The sequence below is a fragment of the Enhydra lutris genome, unplaced genomic scaffold (assembly GCF_002288905.1).
Source record: "Enhydra lutris kenyoni isolate GAN:26980312 unplaced genomic scaffold, ASM228890v2 scaffoldscaffold1, whole genome shotgun sequence".
Classification (NCBI taxonomy): domain Eukaryota; kingdom Metazoa; phylum Chordata; class Mammalia; order Carnivora; family Mustelidae; genus Enhydra; species Enhydra lutris.
This window is the reverse complement of record NW_019154085.1, coordinates 68,501,209-68,518,917: the sequence shown is the minus strand read 5'-3', so window position 1 is coordinate 68,518,917 and position 17,709 is coordinate 68,501,209. Positions and strand designations below refer to the sequence as shown.

Sequence of the window (17,709 nt, the reverse complement as noted above, 5' to 3'; positions counted from 1 at the left end):
AATTTGGAGGACACGGAAAAAATTAAGGGTGATTGGCAGGGGAGGTCAGTGAAAAAAGTAAAGGCCACAAATAAATACAGATGGGTATGTGGATGATAAAATAGGTGAAGGCTACTACTGGAGGGTGGAAAGTGACCCCAGGACCTAGAAGGTGGCTGTGTTGGATTCATACATGGTCCTACACACCCATTCTGATATTTAATTATACCACACAAGATATGGATCTATCACATTTTCATCCTTCTAAATCCAAAAGAAGGTACAGCCTTTCAAGTCCCAAAGATTAATGTTAAACCAGATTTTTATTCATAAACGGATCATAGAACATTGCTTTAAAAAAATACAGAAATTGGTATTTCACTGGCTTTTTCTGGTTTCTACATCAAAAATATGTTGAAAGATAATTTGTTTAGACTGTACTGTCCACCCCCTCCCTTGGAGCTCATCTTGAGGTATCAAATGTGAATTTTTAATAAAAAATTTTTAATTTAGCTAATTTAGATGGAAAGCAAATTGCTTTCATGTATTTTCAGAAAGGATTTTAACTGAACTAGTTCATTCTATCTGAACAAATAATGTATATATACACTTTCAGAAATCCAAGTTTCATCTATATATAGAAGCTTTTGAGGGGAGACTAAAACTTTTCCAACACCCTGGAAGGGGGCTTGGCTTAGTGCTATTGGTGTGCCGCTGGCCACGGCTATTTTGTGTCCAAAGGGGATGAGTTACTTTGTTTTTCCTATGTCTGACAGGTTTTACTGATGGAAAGCTGATCTCAGGACAGGACAGTGCTTATCCAAGTTGGGATTTTGCCATAAGCATTGAACAAATCAGATTTTAAAAGTAACGTTTATGCCCTGAGTGGAAAGCTTAACCAACTGAGCCACCAGCAGGGAGCCTGCTTCTTCTTCTGCCTGCCGCTCCCCCTGCTTGTGCTCTCGCTGACAAATAAAATCTTTAAAAAAAAAAAATAATTAAAAGTCAAGTTCAATGTATATCCCATTTTTGATGTTATACAATACCTCACTTACTGGCACACATTATAAACATGAGGCTTTTACTTTTAATGGTTCCATATCAAACAATTTATCTATACTCTAATAAAAATAAAGTAAGATTATAGTAAACAATTTACCATTACTTTCGGTTGTTTTCCTGTTGGACTTCAACATCTTCAGAACCTTGTAACAAATCACAACACATATACACCTCGTTTTACACAAGATATATTTCAATAATGGTGTATAAATTGGTTTTTATAAACTTATTTATTATTTTACATTATTTATAAAACATTTAGGCTAACTTCTTTTTCAAAATTTTATTTATACATTTATGCTAACTTCTAAATTATCCTCAATTAATATGTGATGTCAAACATTTTGGCTTTAGGCTATATCTAGTTTCCTTTCTCTCTTGCTACCCATCCTACCCCCAACAAACAATTGATAGAGGAATTTATTTAAAACAAAACCTATACGAAGAATATTTCTTATTTGGAGAAATCACACAGGAAAAACAAGATTACCAGGGAAAACCTTAAAGAAATGTGTTTAAAGGTGCCAGGTGTAAAATCTTAAAAGCAAAAAATGGGAGGAATGATAATGAAAGCCTAAAAGCCATTTGTGATGTGAGTGGACCTAGAGGGTATTACACGATGTGAAAACCTTAAGTTTTTTTAACAAGACCAAAAAGTTTATCATAAGTATTTAAGAATCATATCATCACACATTAGCATATCACAACTAAGCATTTATTATGCTGTTAAGAAGGGAAGCGACTGCAGTGATATTTCAGAAGCTATATATTTTTTTAAAATGCAATATATGCTCATAGACTCTAAACAGTATTTTAAAATATACAATCTCTCCAAAAGAAAATATTCAACTAAAGATAAGATAGATAACTTTTAATGTAAGTAAATGTTACAAGATTTTAAAATTAAAGTCATCATCAGATTTTCCATAACACAATGTACAGAAATTTCCAAACTTCCTGTACAGAGCCAAATAAGCTCTACTCTTGAGCGAGGCGTTCAAGAACACGTCGGTAATCTTCCACAAGTTCCTGAAAGCTTTCTTCCAGCTGTTCATGTTGCATGCTTATTTCTATTTGGTTCATCTGGTTTGTCAGTTCTTCTGGTCTGAGACATTTTCTCATTTTAGCAAGATCTCTCTGCTTTTTCTAAGCAACAAATATAATTATTGGTTAGACTAAGAAAGAAGATAAATTTCTTTATATTCTTTGAATTTTAAGTCTCTACTGTTAGAAATAAGATTAGTAGGAATATGCCCAAATTTGTCCCAGTTTTTTCCTTAAAGAAGCCTAAACATAATGTTTATGTTTATGTCAACTCTAAATGGAGTTAACAAGAAGACTTGGAATTTCATGTCAACCGATGGTAAATATACATGTCCCCTCTACAAAGCATAATAAAAAACTGTGTATAGACTCACAAATTTCTTTAATAAATAAATATATTAACTGAAGAAAAACAACTGAGATTAAGTGCTATTATTCTACATTTCGGTATTCAATCATTAATTCATTGCATTAATTTTAATTCCAAACTGCCTTTTTCCTGACACTAAGTTCATCTCTAAGTTTCCCTACCCAGTGATATATTTATGGACCACATGTTAATTTTAACATAAACGTTTAAAGAGTTTCAGAAAGATAACCCAAAACTGTCACACTTTAAAAATATAGTATTAACTACTGCCACTTACTGAATTTCTATTATCCAGAAATACATTATATTATTAACCCGCCCTACCCACCACATTTTACTGAGAAGGAACCCACCATGCTGGGCCAGAAGAGAACCAGTAACAGCTTTCAGGTAGGAAACTGTGTCAGAACAACACTGTTAGTAATGCTGAGGATAGGACTGGAGGACCAAGTTAGCAGCTACTGCAAAAATTCAAGTGAGACGATGAAAGCCTCTACAGACCAAGTCAGTAGGAACACAGATGGAAGGGAAAGGAAATACTGGGTGATAAGGGGAATGAAGAATGACTCCAAGATTCTTGGAGAGGTGGCTGCACTGCAATACAGTAAGGAAACACTGCAATATATGCAACTTTCATACATTTTGCTTAAACTGTTCTAGATTAATATATCTATCTTCTTTTACTAGAACATATAATGAAGAGTTAACTTTACAAAAAGATCAGAAATCACATATAATAACTCATGTAATCCTAACAACTCCATAAGATTGGTAGTCTAATTTTCTACAATTGATAAAGAAAAAATAGGATATGGGAGTTCAGTAACTTGACACAAAGGTAGTAAGATGAGTGGCCAGGATGCAAATCCTAACAATCTGGTTGGAAATCTGTATTGTTTAGTTCCTATATCTAATTCACTTTCAAAAGACAATTAAAAAACCAAACCCTAAATACATCCTAAAAACTAATAAAGGCCCCTTAAAGAGAACCCTAATAATTTTGGAATACTAGGCAAATGTGTCATGATTACTACTTAAAAAGCCCAAAATTAAGCTAAATTAATAACCACACATTTTTAAAATTAATTAATTAATTAATTAATTTTTAAGTAAGCTCTACACCCATCATGGGGCTTGAATTCATGATTCTGAGATCAAGAGTTACATACTCTACCAACTGACCCAGCCAGGTGCCCCTAAACCATATGTAAAACAAGGTGGCTAACACTATAAAAAAATTAGGTTGATCCTAGTTTAAATTGATGGAGCCAGTAGTAAACAAGGTTGCTATTACTATAACCAGAAATTTTAAAAAGCTAGCTTCATTAATATAAAATGCCCTTCTAAAGCAGTACTTCTCAAACTTCAATGTGTATACAGATCACCAGGGACCTTGATAAATGCAGATTCTGACTCAGTAAGTGTGGGGGACAAGAATCTGCATTAAAAAAAAAAAAGATTTTATTTATTCATTTGCTAGAGAGAGAAAAAGCAGGGGGAGAGACAGGGAGGAGAGGGAGAAGCAGGTTCCCCACTGAGCAGGAAGCCTGGGTGGGTGGGGAAGGAGGGCATGCCTCCATTCCAGGACCTGAGATCATGACCTAAGGCAGACCCTCAACGGACTGAGCCACCCAGGTGCCCTCAAAATTCTGCATTTCTAACAAGCTCCTAAGTGATGTTAATGTTACTGATCACACTATGAATATCAGTTCCAGAAAACTGATGAAAGTTCAAATTTAGGGATGCCTGGGTGGCTCAGTTGGTTAAGCAACTGCCTTCGGCTCAGGTCATAATCCTGAAGTCCAGGGATCCAGTCCTGCACAGGCTTCCTGCTTGCCAGGGAGTCAACTTCTCCCTCTGACCTTCCCCCTTCTCATGCTCTCTCTCTCAAATAAATAAATAAAATCTTGGGAAGAAAAAAAAAAAGTTCAAATTTACTGTTCCTAAGACCCACCAGGAGAGTATATTCCTTACTCTTCAATCATATGAATGATAAATGCTTTGTTTCAGCTGTAAAAGTTAATTTTTCTGCCAACAGGCACGACTGCGCTATATAAGAACATTTAACTTAAGAAAGCAGTTCAGGAAGTAAAGGGTAATTCATCAGCAAATTACTGTGACGTCTGATAGGAATAGAAGCTATTTTTCTAAATTGCTAACCAGTTATAGATAATCTAACCCCACTGCTTGAAGATACCTCCAATTATTAAATTCTTATATATATAATAGAACCATCATATTAAATTCTTAAATATTTCTAGACTATCCAATTTTGTTGCAAATAACCTATAAAATGAATCCTGTGCCAGTAACATACTGTTTGAAATTATTATGCTCTTCTTAAATCTGAGAGCTTACATCCCCAATTTATCACCCCCCAACCTTCAATTACTTCATTGGGTATCAGAATTAATCACCACTGTAATTTTTATTGGCATGACAGAAAATTTATGAATTAGCAGTGCCTGGGTGGCTCAGCTGCTTAAGCATCTGACTTCTGCTCAGGTCATGATCTCAGAGTCCAGGATGGAGCCTTTTGTCGGTCTTCCTGATCAGTAGGGAGTCTGCTTTTCCCTCTGCCTCTCCCCACTCCCTGCCGGCCTCATGCTCAGTGTGTCCATGCTCTCGCTCTCTCAAATAAATAAATAAAATCTTTTTAAAAGTGATAATAAAATAAAACACACAGGAATAAAAATACTTATAAGTAGCTTTATGGAAAAAATATAAAACTATATATTTAAGCTCCTTGTGAATATGTAAGGTATGATTCAATTTTAAACATAACTATTTTGAGGTTATTTCCTTTATTGGCCTCTAATATCCCTTAAATTGTATATATTCCATTGTCTATATGTACGATATATTACAAATTATCTTTAAAACAGTGTGTAAAAAAACACTTAAAAAATCCCAAACTGATTTGAGGATCCCACCCCTATCCAACAAAGTGATAATACCTTGGGAGAACAAATGAAACAATGAAAGGCAGAAACCCTTAAGACTCGGATATTCTATAAGCTTTAGAATAATTTTTTCCCCACCAAAAACGAAAACTTAATTCCTTCACAGATTAGAGCAGTTCATAATTTTTAATTAACGAAGACAAAGATGGCACTATTTTAAACTTATTTGTGTTAACATTTGGCTTGGATATGAATTTTTCCAGAAAATAATCCTTTCTTCTTGCTTAGCTTTCACATGTTCCTGAAGGACTTACAAATTTGATCTCAAAAATGATACCACCTCTAAGGGCTCCTTAATTGCCTTTGGTTGAACTAGTCACTTTTGTGAAGTACAGAGATAAGGTTCTTTTGTACTAATTTTAAAATAACAATGGAGGCATATTAATTCCAAAGATTTGTCAAAAGACATCTTTTAAAACATGCACCACTGTATTTTCTTTCTTTCTGTTCAGTTCCTAACTATAGAGGCATTTCCATTTTATGGAAGGGAAAGCCTAATACCCAGGTGTTAATAAGTTGTCAACAGTTAAACAATTTCTAAAAGAACCAGACCTGAAAACTGAGTTTCCAGATTCCAAATGCAGTGATATTAATAATGATTCTGTATTTTATATTTGTAAACCAACTAAGAATTTAAATATTCCCATGAAACAATATAAAAGCTTTAATGCTAAAACCAAGCAGCTACACCAATTTTCTTTTAGCCAAATGGTTCAAATTTATCTTTTTTTGAATATCTGAAAATTATTTCTGTACTAGAGATGGAGTTTCTTTTTGTGCTTTAAAAAAATGATTCTAGTCAATACAGGTTATTTCCCTCTTTTGGCAATGATACAAATGAATTAGCAGTGTTTAAAAACTTTTAAAGCAAGGTACTTGTACTTGTACTTGCTTGTAATAGCTACCCAAATAATTTCTTAGTGGGAGAGTGTGTTTAGACTGACAGGTAACCTTGATTCCTCAAATAAAGGCAGTACAGAATTTGCTATCAACAAATCAATAATTTTGTACCTCAGTAATAACAGTGACAATCTAAATTATAATTTATTTTCATGAAATATGAAAGTAAACATGTAAATTTTATACTCAAAACTTTCCCCATTAGGCATAATTTTAAAGACCTTAAAAAGTTTTAAATCACACTCATTATTAAGCAATTTTACTTTATTTTTAAATATAATTTTACATCTGAGAATAGTATAATAACACAAGAAAGTACCTAATTATCATACTGGAAAAACAAATTGAAAATCATCTGCATCCATTCAACAAGGAAATTCCAGCACTCCCCCCATGCCCACTGGACAGTAAACTCATCCCTAGACTTTCTTAAAGTTTGTGGTAGGTTTCCTACCCCAAGAATTGGGACTATAAACCTAAAATAGGGGAGGGGCACCCTCAAGCTTTCTTGTTTTTCTCAGTGGGAGAGAATACTGGATAACTGAACTTATTAAAATGTACATTACTATAATATAGTTCAATCAACTATATTCTGAAGAAGTTGTGATCTGTGTATGAGCTTTAGTGCAAGGATGGTGATACTCAGCTGTGTTAAGAACCTAGAGTTTAATAACCAATTTAGTTGTCTTTCAGATAGGTCAACTTGTTTGCAGGGTGAGGATACTTAATAGTGAAAAAGTCAAATCATTACCATGCCTTGAGAGTAAAAAATACTTGCTTTTATGAACTACAGAAATTCCGATTTGGCATGAGTTTGTGGCTGCTTACACTTAGAATTCATCATCTCTCATGGGCTACATCTGCCCAAATTATTTGAAGTCAAATAATGATCTGAGATGCATAATTCAATAAATCATTTTATTTTACTAAAACAATTTTAATATAGGCATACCTCAATTTATTGTGCTTCGCAGATAATTCTGGGTTGTTGTTGTTGTTGTTGTTTTTTAAACAAATCAAAGGTTTGTGGCAACCCTGCATCAACCAAGTCTACTGGCACCATTTTCCCAGCAGTATTTGTTCACTTCATGTCTCTGTGTCTCATTTTGGTAATTCCTGATTTCAAACTTTTTCATTACTATTATATTTGTGGTGGTGATCTATGATCAGTGATCTCTGATGTTACTATTGTAATTATTTTGGGGCACCACAAACTGAGCCACAGAAGATGATAAACTTAGTGTTGCGTGTGTTCTGACTGTACTACCAACCAGGTGTCCCCCGATCACCCTCCCACTCCTGGACCCCCATTCCCTGAGACACAACAATATTGAAATTAACCCTACAATGGCCTCTAAATGTTCAAGTGAAAGGAAGAACTGCACATCTCACACTTTAAATCAAAGCTAGAAATGATTAAGCTTAGTGAGAAGGCATACTGAAAGCTGAGATAAGCCAAAAAGCAGTAGGTCTCTTGTGCCAAACAGGCAAAGTTCTGAATGCAGAGCTCTTGAAGGAAATTGAGAAAGTGCTACTCCAGTGAATGCACAAATGATAAGAAAGCACAACAGTCTTATTGCTGATATGGAGAAGGTTTTAGTGGTCTGGATAGAAGACCAAACCAGCCACAACATTCCCTTAGGCCAAAGCCTAATCCAGAGCAAGACCTAACTCTTCAATTCTCTGAAGGCTGAGAGAGATGAAGAGGCTGCAGAAGAAAAGTTGGAAGCTAGCAGAGGTTGGTTCATGAGGTTTAAGGCAAGAAGTCATCTCTATAACGTTAAAGTGTAAGACATGAAGCAGCAACTGTTAATGCAGAAACTGCGAGTTCTCCAGAAGATCTAGCTAAGATAATTAACGAAGGTGGCTACACTAAACAACAGATTTGCAGTGTAGACAAAACAGCTGTTGTCTTTTTTTTTTTAAGTTTATTTAAGTAATCTCTATACCCAATGTGGGGCTCAAACCCATGACCCTGAGATTAAGAGTCACATGTTTTTTGTTTTGTTTTGTTTAAGATTTTTATTTGAGAGAGAGAAAGAGTGGTGGGGAGGGGCAGAGGGAGAGAGGGGGAGAGAGAAAGAGAAGCAAACTTCCAGCTGAGCAGGAAGCCAATGTGGGGCCAGATCCCAGGACCCAGAGATCATGACCTGAGCCCGAGGTAGACACTTAACCGACTGAGCCACCCAGGTATCCCGAGTCACATGCTCTTCTGACTGAGCCAGCCAGGTACCCTAAAATAGCCTTCTATTGGAGAAGATGCCATCTAGGACTTTCATCGCTAGAGAGGAGATGCCTGGCTTCAAAGCTTCAAAGGACAGGCAGAGTCCCTTGTTTCGGGTGTAGTCACCAGTCCCTAATGCAGCTGGTGACTAAACTGAAGCCATTGCTGACCATTCCAAATATCCTAGGGCCCTTAAGGACTCTGCTGGTTTTACTTTGCCTATGCTCTAAGAGAACAACAAAGCCTAGATGACAGCATCTGTTTGCAATATAGTTCACAGAATATTTTAAGTTCACTGTTAAGACCTACTGCTCAGAAAAAAGTATTTCTTTTAAAAGATTACTGCTCACTGACAATGTACCTGGTCAACCAAAAGCTCTGATGGAGATGTACAACAAAACTAATGTTGTTTTCATGCCTGCTAACCAATATCCACTCGGTAGCCCATGAATTGAGGAGTAATTTTGATTTTCAAGTCTTACTATTTAAGAAGTACATTTCATAAGGCTATAGCTGCTGTAGATAGTGATCCCTCTGACAGACTTATTCAGAGTAAACTGAAAACTTCTGGAAAGGATTCACCATTCTAGATGCCAATAAGAACACTCGAGATTCAAGGGAAGACTCAAAATATCAACCTTAACAAAGGGAATATGGAAGTTTATCCCAGCCCTCATGGATGACTCTGAGGGGTTCAAGACTTCAATGAAGGAAGTAACCACAGATGTAGTGGTATATGTGCTGCCAAAGCGAGCACAACCACAGATGTAGTGGAATAGCAAGAGAACTAGAATTAGAAGTGGAGCCTGAAAGTGTGACTGAACTGTTGCAATCTCATGATAAATGCTGAACAGATGAGGAGCTGCTGCTTATGCATTAGCAAAGAAAGTGACTTCTTGAGATGGAAACTACTCTTGATGAAGATGTTGTGAAGGAGTTGGAATATTACATAAACTTAGTTGATAAGGCAGAAGCAGGGTTTGTGAATACAGACTCCCAATTTTGAAAAAGTTCTATTGTAGATAAAATGCTATCAAAAAGCATCGCATGCTATAGAGAAAGGAAGAGTCAATTGATGGGACAACCTTCACTACTGTCTTACTTTAAGAAACTGTTATAGTCAATCCCAACCTTTAGTAACCACCATGCTGATCACAGTCAGCAGCCATTAACATCAAAGTGAGACACTCTACCACCAAAAACATTATGACTTACTCCAAGCTCAGATAATAGCATTTTTTAGTAATAAAATATTTTTAAATTAAGGTATGTCAGTTTTCAAACATAATGCTATGGTACACTGAGCAAAATACAGTATAGTGTAAATGTAACTGTTATATGCACTGTAAAATAAAAAAACTCATTTAGCTTGCTTTATGGCAATATTCACTTTATTGTAGGGGTCTGGAACTGAACCCACCATATCTCTGAGGTGTGCCTGTACTGTGAAATGCTGCTGTGATAACATCTAATTACACTGTTCTATATACCCCAAATTTCAACATAAAGACACTTTATAGATGGCAAATTAATATTACTTCAAAACTCAAAACTTTTGGAAAGAACCATTTTTACCAATTTTCTGATGTTTCTCAAGTGATAAATATCAAAGAATAAAATGTTACTTTGAAAAATTTGGGGGGAGAGAGACCATTATAATGTATTACAACCTGTTATAGGTAGTCCATAAGACAGAAACTTTTTAGATTTGTCATTTATGTTCTCAGCTATTGTACTGCATAAACCTACAGGTATAGTGTATATAAATGTAGCAACCACAGGTCTGGTGCTCATTAATTATTTATTGAACAAATTAACAAATATTCTCCCCCATCAGCTTACTGCACAGCTGCAACTATCACAGCAAATCCTCATTTACACAGGTTGTCATGGGCAATATCTACCTTAATAATAGCCAGAGGGTGATGAGGACAAACCTGATCTAGGAGGGGAAGTTTCTGAGAGGAATATATGGGAGATAAGAAAATGGGTAAGGGTAGAGGGCAAGAAGAAAGACTGTTAAAAAAAAAAAAAAAAGTAAATAATATTATGCTGCAGTTTCAATGATGGTAAAGTACAGAGGTTAAAAATGACAACCAAGGCCATATTTAGGAAGAAGGGAGCAAAGGCAAACACAATATATATAACAACTAGGAAACTAGAGACTTAGAGCAAGTTTAGAACAAACTTGAGACTTTTAACAAGATTATTTATTTAGGAAAAGTCTGAGCATTCAGATTTTTAAAAGATGGCAAACAAATGAAATAAAAAGTAACTATGGGTAGACCATCCTTGGGATTAGTTTCCAAGTGAATGAAAACAGATCTATAGCTCAAAAATTATGACATTAAGACTTTTTATAACTAACTGGAAGAATATTTTCATGTTTGTAAAAGTTAATTTAGGAAAATGATTTGGACTGCCCCATACACTGGCAAGTGCTACACTTTCTTCTCCATTTTATTTTATTATTTATTTAAAAAGAATTTTTTAAAGTAAACTGTACCCCTAATGGGGGGCTTGAACTCTCGACCTCAAGACTGAATCACATGCTCTGTAGACTGAGCCAGTCAGGTGACCCACTTCTCCCTTTTATTTATTTATTTACTTACTTACTTATTTGTTATTTTCTAATGATTTTACTTATATATCTGAGAGAGAGAGAGAGAAAGAGCATGAGCTGGGGAGGGGCAGAAGCAGATTCCCCGCTGAGCAGGGAGCCCAATGCAGGGCTCATTCCCAGGACCCTGAGATGATGACCTGAGCCAAATGCAGCAGCTAAACCAACCGGGCCACCCAGGTGCCCCTCTTCTCCATTTTTAAATAGTTACAAGAATATAAATGTTTAAGACTCTGGAAAGTCCTACCTTATATGGACTAATTAGTCTTCTTTTAATGTCCAGTCTATAGCTTCTGTATTGTTCAGCATTACTCATGTCAGTTACCAGTAGTCGAAGAATTTCATAAACCCGCCTAGCATGTTGCTTAATGAAACAAAAGAAAAACATGAACGCTTTTAATTACAAAATAGAGACACTTTCCCAAAAGAACACAGGATACACTGAGTATCTGCTATGGGCCAGAAATTGTGCTAGGTACCAGATGAAAAACAGTAAAAGATAGTCTCTGCCCTTGAGGAGCTAGCAGCCTAAGAGGTAACACAAATGACTGAGGTATGGTTAATTTAAATATGTTAATTTAAATTGGAAATATGTGTAGGGTATTATGGTAGCATAGCCTGGGAATGGCATAAATCTTAGAAGAAGATTCCTGAGGAAAGAAAACCTGAGCTAAATCTTAAAGGGAAGGGACCATGTCAGTCTAGAAAGAGGAGAGGGCACTGTGAGTGTACAAGTGCACATAGCACGCACATGCAAGACTGAGGCGGCTTGACATGGCTGAAGCACAAAATGAAAAGTAGTGAGTAGAAGTAATGTGAGGACAGAGCAGAAGCACAGAACCTTACATAATATATTAAAGAGTTGGGCTTTTATCTAGTAGGTGACAGATTTTACTTTTTATTTTATTATTAAAATTTTTTATTTATTTATTTTAGAGCAAGAGTGTGTGAGCAGGGGTAGGAGGAGAGGGAGATCATCTCCAGCAGACTCCATACTGAGCACAGAGCTGGATGTAGGGCTTGATCCCAGGGCTCCAAGATCATGACCTGAGCTAAAATCAAGAGTCATACGCCTGATTAACTGAGCCACCCAGGCACCCCAAGGAGATGGATTTTAAATGGAGGTGTGAGCAAAGCGCACAAATGAGTTTTAAGAAAAGTGTTATTTCAGCTACATAGAAATGGTAGCAAAAAGGACAGGGAGATTGCGAAGCTGTGCTATTAAATCAGGCAAAAAATGAAGGCATGAACTAAGAACCAGTAAGAACACTAAAAGAAAAAAAAAAGAAAAGAAAAAAAGAACACTAAAAGAACAAGGATTCTAGATATACAGAACAGGAAGGACTGGGTGTGGAGGAGAATGTGGAATGACAGTGAGTTTTCACAGCCTAGGAGAGATTTAGGAGGCAGCAGAACATATAAATCTAAAGAAAACACTAGTCTAAGAATGAAGATTTAAGGAGTATCAGTATACAGGCATGAGTTAAAACCACAGTATTGGTTAGGAAAGCATAAACAGTGAAAAAATGAGGAGGGTCAGAACCCTGTAGTACAGTGACAGTTACAGGGCAGAGAAAAACAAAGAAATATTAGGAAAATCAAGAAATCTTGGTATCACTGAAGCCAAGAGTAGCCCATTGTTTGTGTTGTTTCACTATTATACTTATTGGGGATAGGGGAGAGATCAGGTGTAGGTAGACTGGGAAGATGATGTTTGAACCTTCAGAAGGAACACCTGAACAAATGAGTAATAACTGGCAAGGCAAAGATGGAGTAACAGGAGAAGTAAGTATCAAGGGCAAAAGGCATAGTTAACATAAAGCAATATACAAGGAAGAAAGATGTAGCATAGCTGGGAAATAACAAGAGGTTTAGTAATGCCAGGGCATATAGGAAGGTGGTAGAAAGTTGAGTCTACCAAGGTTGGCAGGGTCCAATTATGACGGGCTCAGTGTGCCATACTAAGTTTTAATTCCTTTAAGAAAGAGAAAAAAAAGCATGATTTTGAAAAATGTGTTCATATTCTCTTTCTTTTAAAAGCTGAGCAGTTGAATAAATTCTCTAAAGGTTTGATATACTCTGGACATACCAAATATTTCTAAAACATATATTTATCTTAAAACCAGGAAGCTATTAAAGTGTTTTAATGAAGGAAAAGATGGAAAGTTTCAGTTCAAATTAAGCTATTGAAGGTCAGTGACCAGGAAACATTTTTCACCTTTCTTTAAAAAAAAGATTTATTTATTTTGAGAGAGAGAGAGGGAGAGAGAATCTTAAGCAGACTCCCCACTAAGCAGGGAGCCGGATGTAGGGGGTTCAACCCCACAACCCCAAGATCATGACCTGAGCTGAAATCAAGAGTGAGATACCCAACTGGCTGAGCCACCCATATGCCTCAGGATACTTTTTATATACACTCGTGGGAGTATAAGAGGAAAATCTACATTGGAGAGTTGGATGAGATCTCCCAGGTGGAGTAAGCAAAGTGAGAGAAAATGAGGACTGAATAAGGAACTCTGGGGGAGAATTATCTTTAGGGGACATACAGAAGAGTAAAATCCAGTAAAAGTATCTCAAAAAAGATAATCATAGTACTAAGTGAAAAAAAATCAGGAACTGTAACACCTTAGAAACAAAGGAGAAGGGAAGAGAATCATATACTAGTCCCTATTATTAGAATACCCTTCATCTCTCTCTCTCTCTCTCTTTTTTTCTTCTTTTAAGATTTCTTTATTTATTTTGAAAGAGAGCATGCACATGAGCGGGGGCCCAGGGCAGAGAGAAAGAAACCCAAGAAGATTCTATGCTGAGTCCTGAGCCCAACACAGGCCTCAAACCCAGGACCCCAAGATCATGACCTGGGCTGAAATCAAGTCTGATACTCAACCAACTGAGCCACTGAGGCGCCCCTCACATACCTTCATAATCCAAATCCTACCCATTCTTCCATTCTTCAAGGCTTAGATCAAATGCATCTCCGTCCCATGAAAAACTGATTCCCTTGCATACACAAATACAATAAACTAAACTCCCTCCTCTGAACTGCCAGATTACTTTTTCTATACTTATTTTAAGGGTATTTACTACTTTAAAATTCAAATATATAGAAGTATATATATTTCTCCACATGTATTAACTATTTTACCATTTCAAACATATTCTTAAAAAGTAAAAGTAAGATCATACTTTCCATTTTGTTCTGCCTGTTACACTTAATACAGCCATAATATCAACTATCTTCCTATTCTATTAATGGGGAAATTAAATTGCCCTAAGTCACAGACTAAGTGGTGTAGCCAGATCTTAACACAGACAATTTGGCTTCAGAGCCTGTACTGTCAACCACTGCTACTTCCCACACATGTACTTGTACTCTTAATGTACTTGCAATGTTTAAGTTACATACTTAAAAAAAGAGAGAGAGGGGCGCCTGGGTGGCTCAGTGGGTTAAGCCTCTACCTTCAGCTCTGGTCATGATCTCAGGGTCCTGGGATCAAGCCCCGCATCTGGCTCTCTGCTCAGCAGGGAGCCTGCTTCTGCCTCTCTCTCTGCCTGCTGCTCTGTCTACTTGTGATCTCTCTGTCAAATAAATAAATAAAACCTTAAAAAAAAAAAGAACAAGAAAAACAACTTCTTATAAAAAAAAAGAAAGAAAACTTCAAAACTGAATTTATTTTCTTCTACAGAATAAAAATACCTTATTTATTTTGAACTTCTGTTGTGCCTCTATTGCCATGTCTTCACTGAATCCTTGCATCAACTTTTCCCGGGAAAAACAGGGCAAATCTTGACAAAGCTTCACAAGCACAAAGTCTCTTAATTTCACATAGCTTTTGGATGGATCTTCAGCTAAAGAAAAGGCAGAGTAACATTTCCCTTATCCAACATAATTCATCATTTGTGATCTTAATATACATGCTAGGCTAGAAAAACAAATATTCTTAAAAGAACTATACAAGGCAAAAGTTACAATGAGAAAGATTTTTCCTTATTAATCAAACAACAGCACAATTATCTTTACCATATAAAATTACAGGTCCAATCCTTTTGCAAAGACATATAATATCTGTGAAATCGGAGCTACTCCTTTCAAATATAAACTTTTTGATGCATCTTAGTTTTATTTTCAATTAAAGTAGCTATATAAACAAGAGATTCAAGTTTGGATAATCAATTCCTATTCTCTGATAGCTATGGCTTCTGAAGCTCAATTTAGAAGTCTCTTATTTATAAGTCCCTAATCCAATAACCATTATAGTCTGCCATACTGCTTTTACCCAGTAATACTAATAAAACTCTTTGTTTTTTGTCTTTTTAAAAAAAAGCAAATCGGGACGCCTGGGTGGCTCAGTGGGTTAAGCCGCTGCCTTCGGCTCGAGTCATGATCCCAGGGTCCTGGAATTGAGTCCCGTATCGGGCTCCTTGCTCAGCAGGGAGCCTGCCTCTCTCTCCGCCTCTGCCTGCCTCTCTGCCTGCTTGTGTGCTTTCTCTCTCTCTCTTTCTGACAAATAAATAAATAAAATCTTTAAGTTTTTTTTTTTTTTTTTTATTCATTTGACAGACAGAGATCACAAGTAGGCAGAGAGACAGGCAGAGAGAGAGGAGGAAGCAGGCTCCCTGCTGAGCAGAGAGCCCGATGCGGGGCTCGATCCCAGGACCCTGGGATCATGACCTGAGCCGAAGGCAGAGGCTTTAACCCACTGAGCCACCCAGGGGCCCCAAAATCTTTAAAAAAAAAAAAAAGCAAATCTTTGGTTTTTTTTGGTTTTGTTTTAAAGAATAAAATGATAAAGATAAAAAGATAAAAAGAAATAAATGATAAAGATAAAATGATTTTTTTTTTTTTTAAAGATTTTATTTATTTATTTGACAGAGAGATCACAAGCAGGCAGAGAGGCAGGCAGAGAGAGAGGAGGAAGCAGGCTCCCCTAGAGAGCAGAGAGCCCGATGCGGGGCTCGATACCAGGACTCTGAGATCATGACCTGAGCCAAAGGCAGTGGCTTAACCCACTGAGCCACCCAGGCGCCCCAGAATGATTTTTTGTTTTAAAGAATAAAATGATAATATGATTTTGGTCCTTTCTTCAATGCATCTGAACAGCATAGATCTTCCTTTATGTTAGTCTCTTATGTACATTAGACTATGTAGTGGACAAGGAAAACATCAAAACATGATGGATAGAAAGAAGACTACATAGAGAAAATCAGTTTAAGTCCTAGTTCTGCCACTCTAGATGTAGGACCATAGGCAAGTCACCTGATTTTTCTGAGCTCTTGCTTTCTGATCAGTAGAGGGCTTGAAACAAAGAATGCTAAATTCTGAGCTAGTTCATGGATCATAAGACTTGATATTGTTATAATACCAATACTCTACAAATCATTCAATGCAATCCCTATAAAAATCCCCCAGCTGGCCTTTTTGTTGCAGAAATTAAGTTTATCCTAAAATTCACACAGATATGGAAGGAACCCAGAATAGCCAAAACAATCTTGAAAAAGAACAAAAGCTAGAAGACTCACATTTCCTGATTTCAAAAATTACTACAAAGCTCCAGTAATCAAGACAGTATGACGCTGGCATAGGACAAATATGCAGATCAATGAAACTGGGTTGAGAGTCAAAAATAAACCCTTACATTTATGGTCAATTAATTTTTGAGAAGGGTCCCAAGACAAATCAATGAGGGAAAGAATTGTCTTTTAAAGATTTTATTTGTTTGTTTTGACAAAGAGAAAGAGAGAGATCACAAGTAGGCAGAGGCAGGCAGAGAGAGTGGGGAAGCAGGCTCCCTGCTGAGCAGAGAGCCGGATACAGGGCTCGATCCCAGGACCCTGAGATCATGACCTGAGCCAAAGGCAGAGGCTTAATCCACTGAGCCACCCAGGCACCCCAAGAATTGTCTTTTAATAAATGGTAATTGGACAACTGGATCTCCACAAGCAAAAGAATGAAGTTGGAGGAACAGGAGAAGGGGGGTATTAAGGGCAAAGGGCATAGTTAATGTAAAGCAATATACAAGGAAGAAAGATGTAGCATAGCTGGGAAATAACAAGAGGTTTAGTAATGCCAGAGCTTATAGGAAGGTGGTAGAAAGTTGAGTATACCAAGGTTCATACACAAAATTTAATTAATTTAATTTTTAAAAATTTAATTAATATACAAAAATTAATTCAAAATGGATCACAGACCTAAATGTAAGGGGTAAGACTATAAAATTCTTAGAAGAAAACATAGAGGAGTAAATCTTCACAACCTTTGGTTAGGCAATGGCTTCTTAGATGATAGAGCCAAAAGCACAAGTAACAAAAGAAAAAAATAGATAAATTGGGTTATATCAAAATTTAGAACTTTTGTGCTCAAATGATACCATTAAGGAAATGAAAAGACAACTTACAGAATGGGAGCAAATATTTGCAAGTCATATATGAGATAAGGAACTTACATCGAGAATTTTTATATATAAGTTTTTCTCAATTCAATGAGAAAAAGAGAACCCAATTTAAAAAAAACACAAAGGATCTAAACAGACATTTCTCAAGAAGATAT

At 36.3% G+C, this 17,709-nt stretch overlaps 1 protein-coding gene across 2 annotated transcripts in view; it reads right to left on the bottom strand.

Annotated features, from left to right (window-relative positions):
- Positions 1-1,897: 1,897 nt before the first annotated feature.
- Positions 1,898-17,709, bottom strand: part of LOC111142071 (histone acetyltransferase 1) — a 59,114-nt gene continuing 43,302 nt past the window's right edge. The window contains exons 9-11 of one of the 2 annotated variants that reach the window (XM_022495022.1): positions 14,860-15,011; positions 11,410-11,526; positions 1,898-2,187 (exon numbers count right to left, since the gene is read on the bottom strand). In XM_022495022.1, coding sequence (XP_022350730.1) covers positions 2,020-2,187; positions 11,410-11,526; positions 14,860-15,011 — 437 coding nt within the window. In that variant the 3' untranslated portion in view covers positions 1,898-2,019. The remainder of the gene's footprint in view (positions 2,188-11,409; positions 11,527-14,859; positions 15,012-17,709) is intronic. The other variant, XM_022495029.1, reaches the window with a different exon arrangement.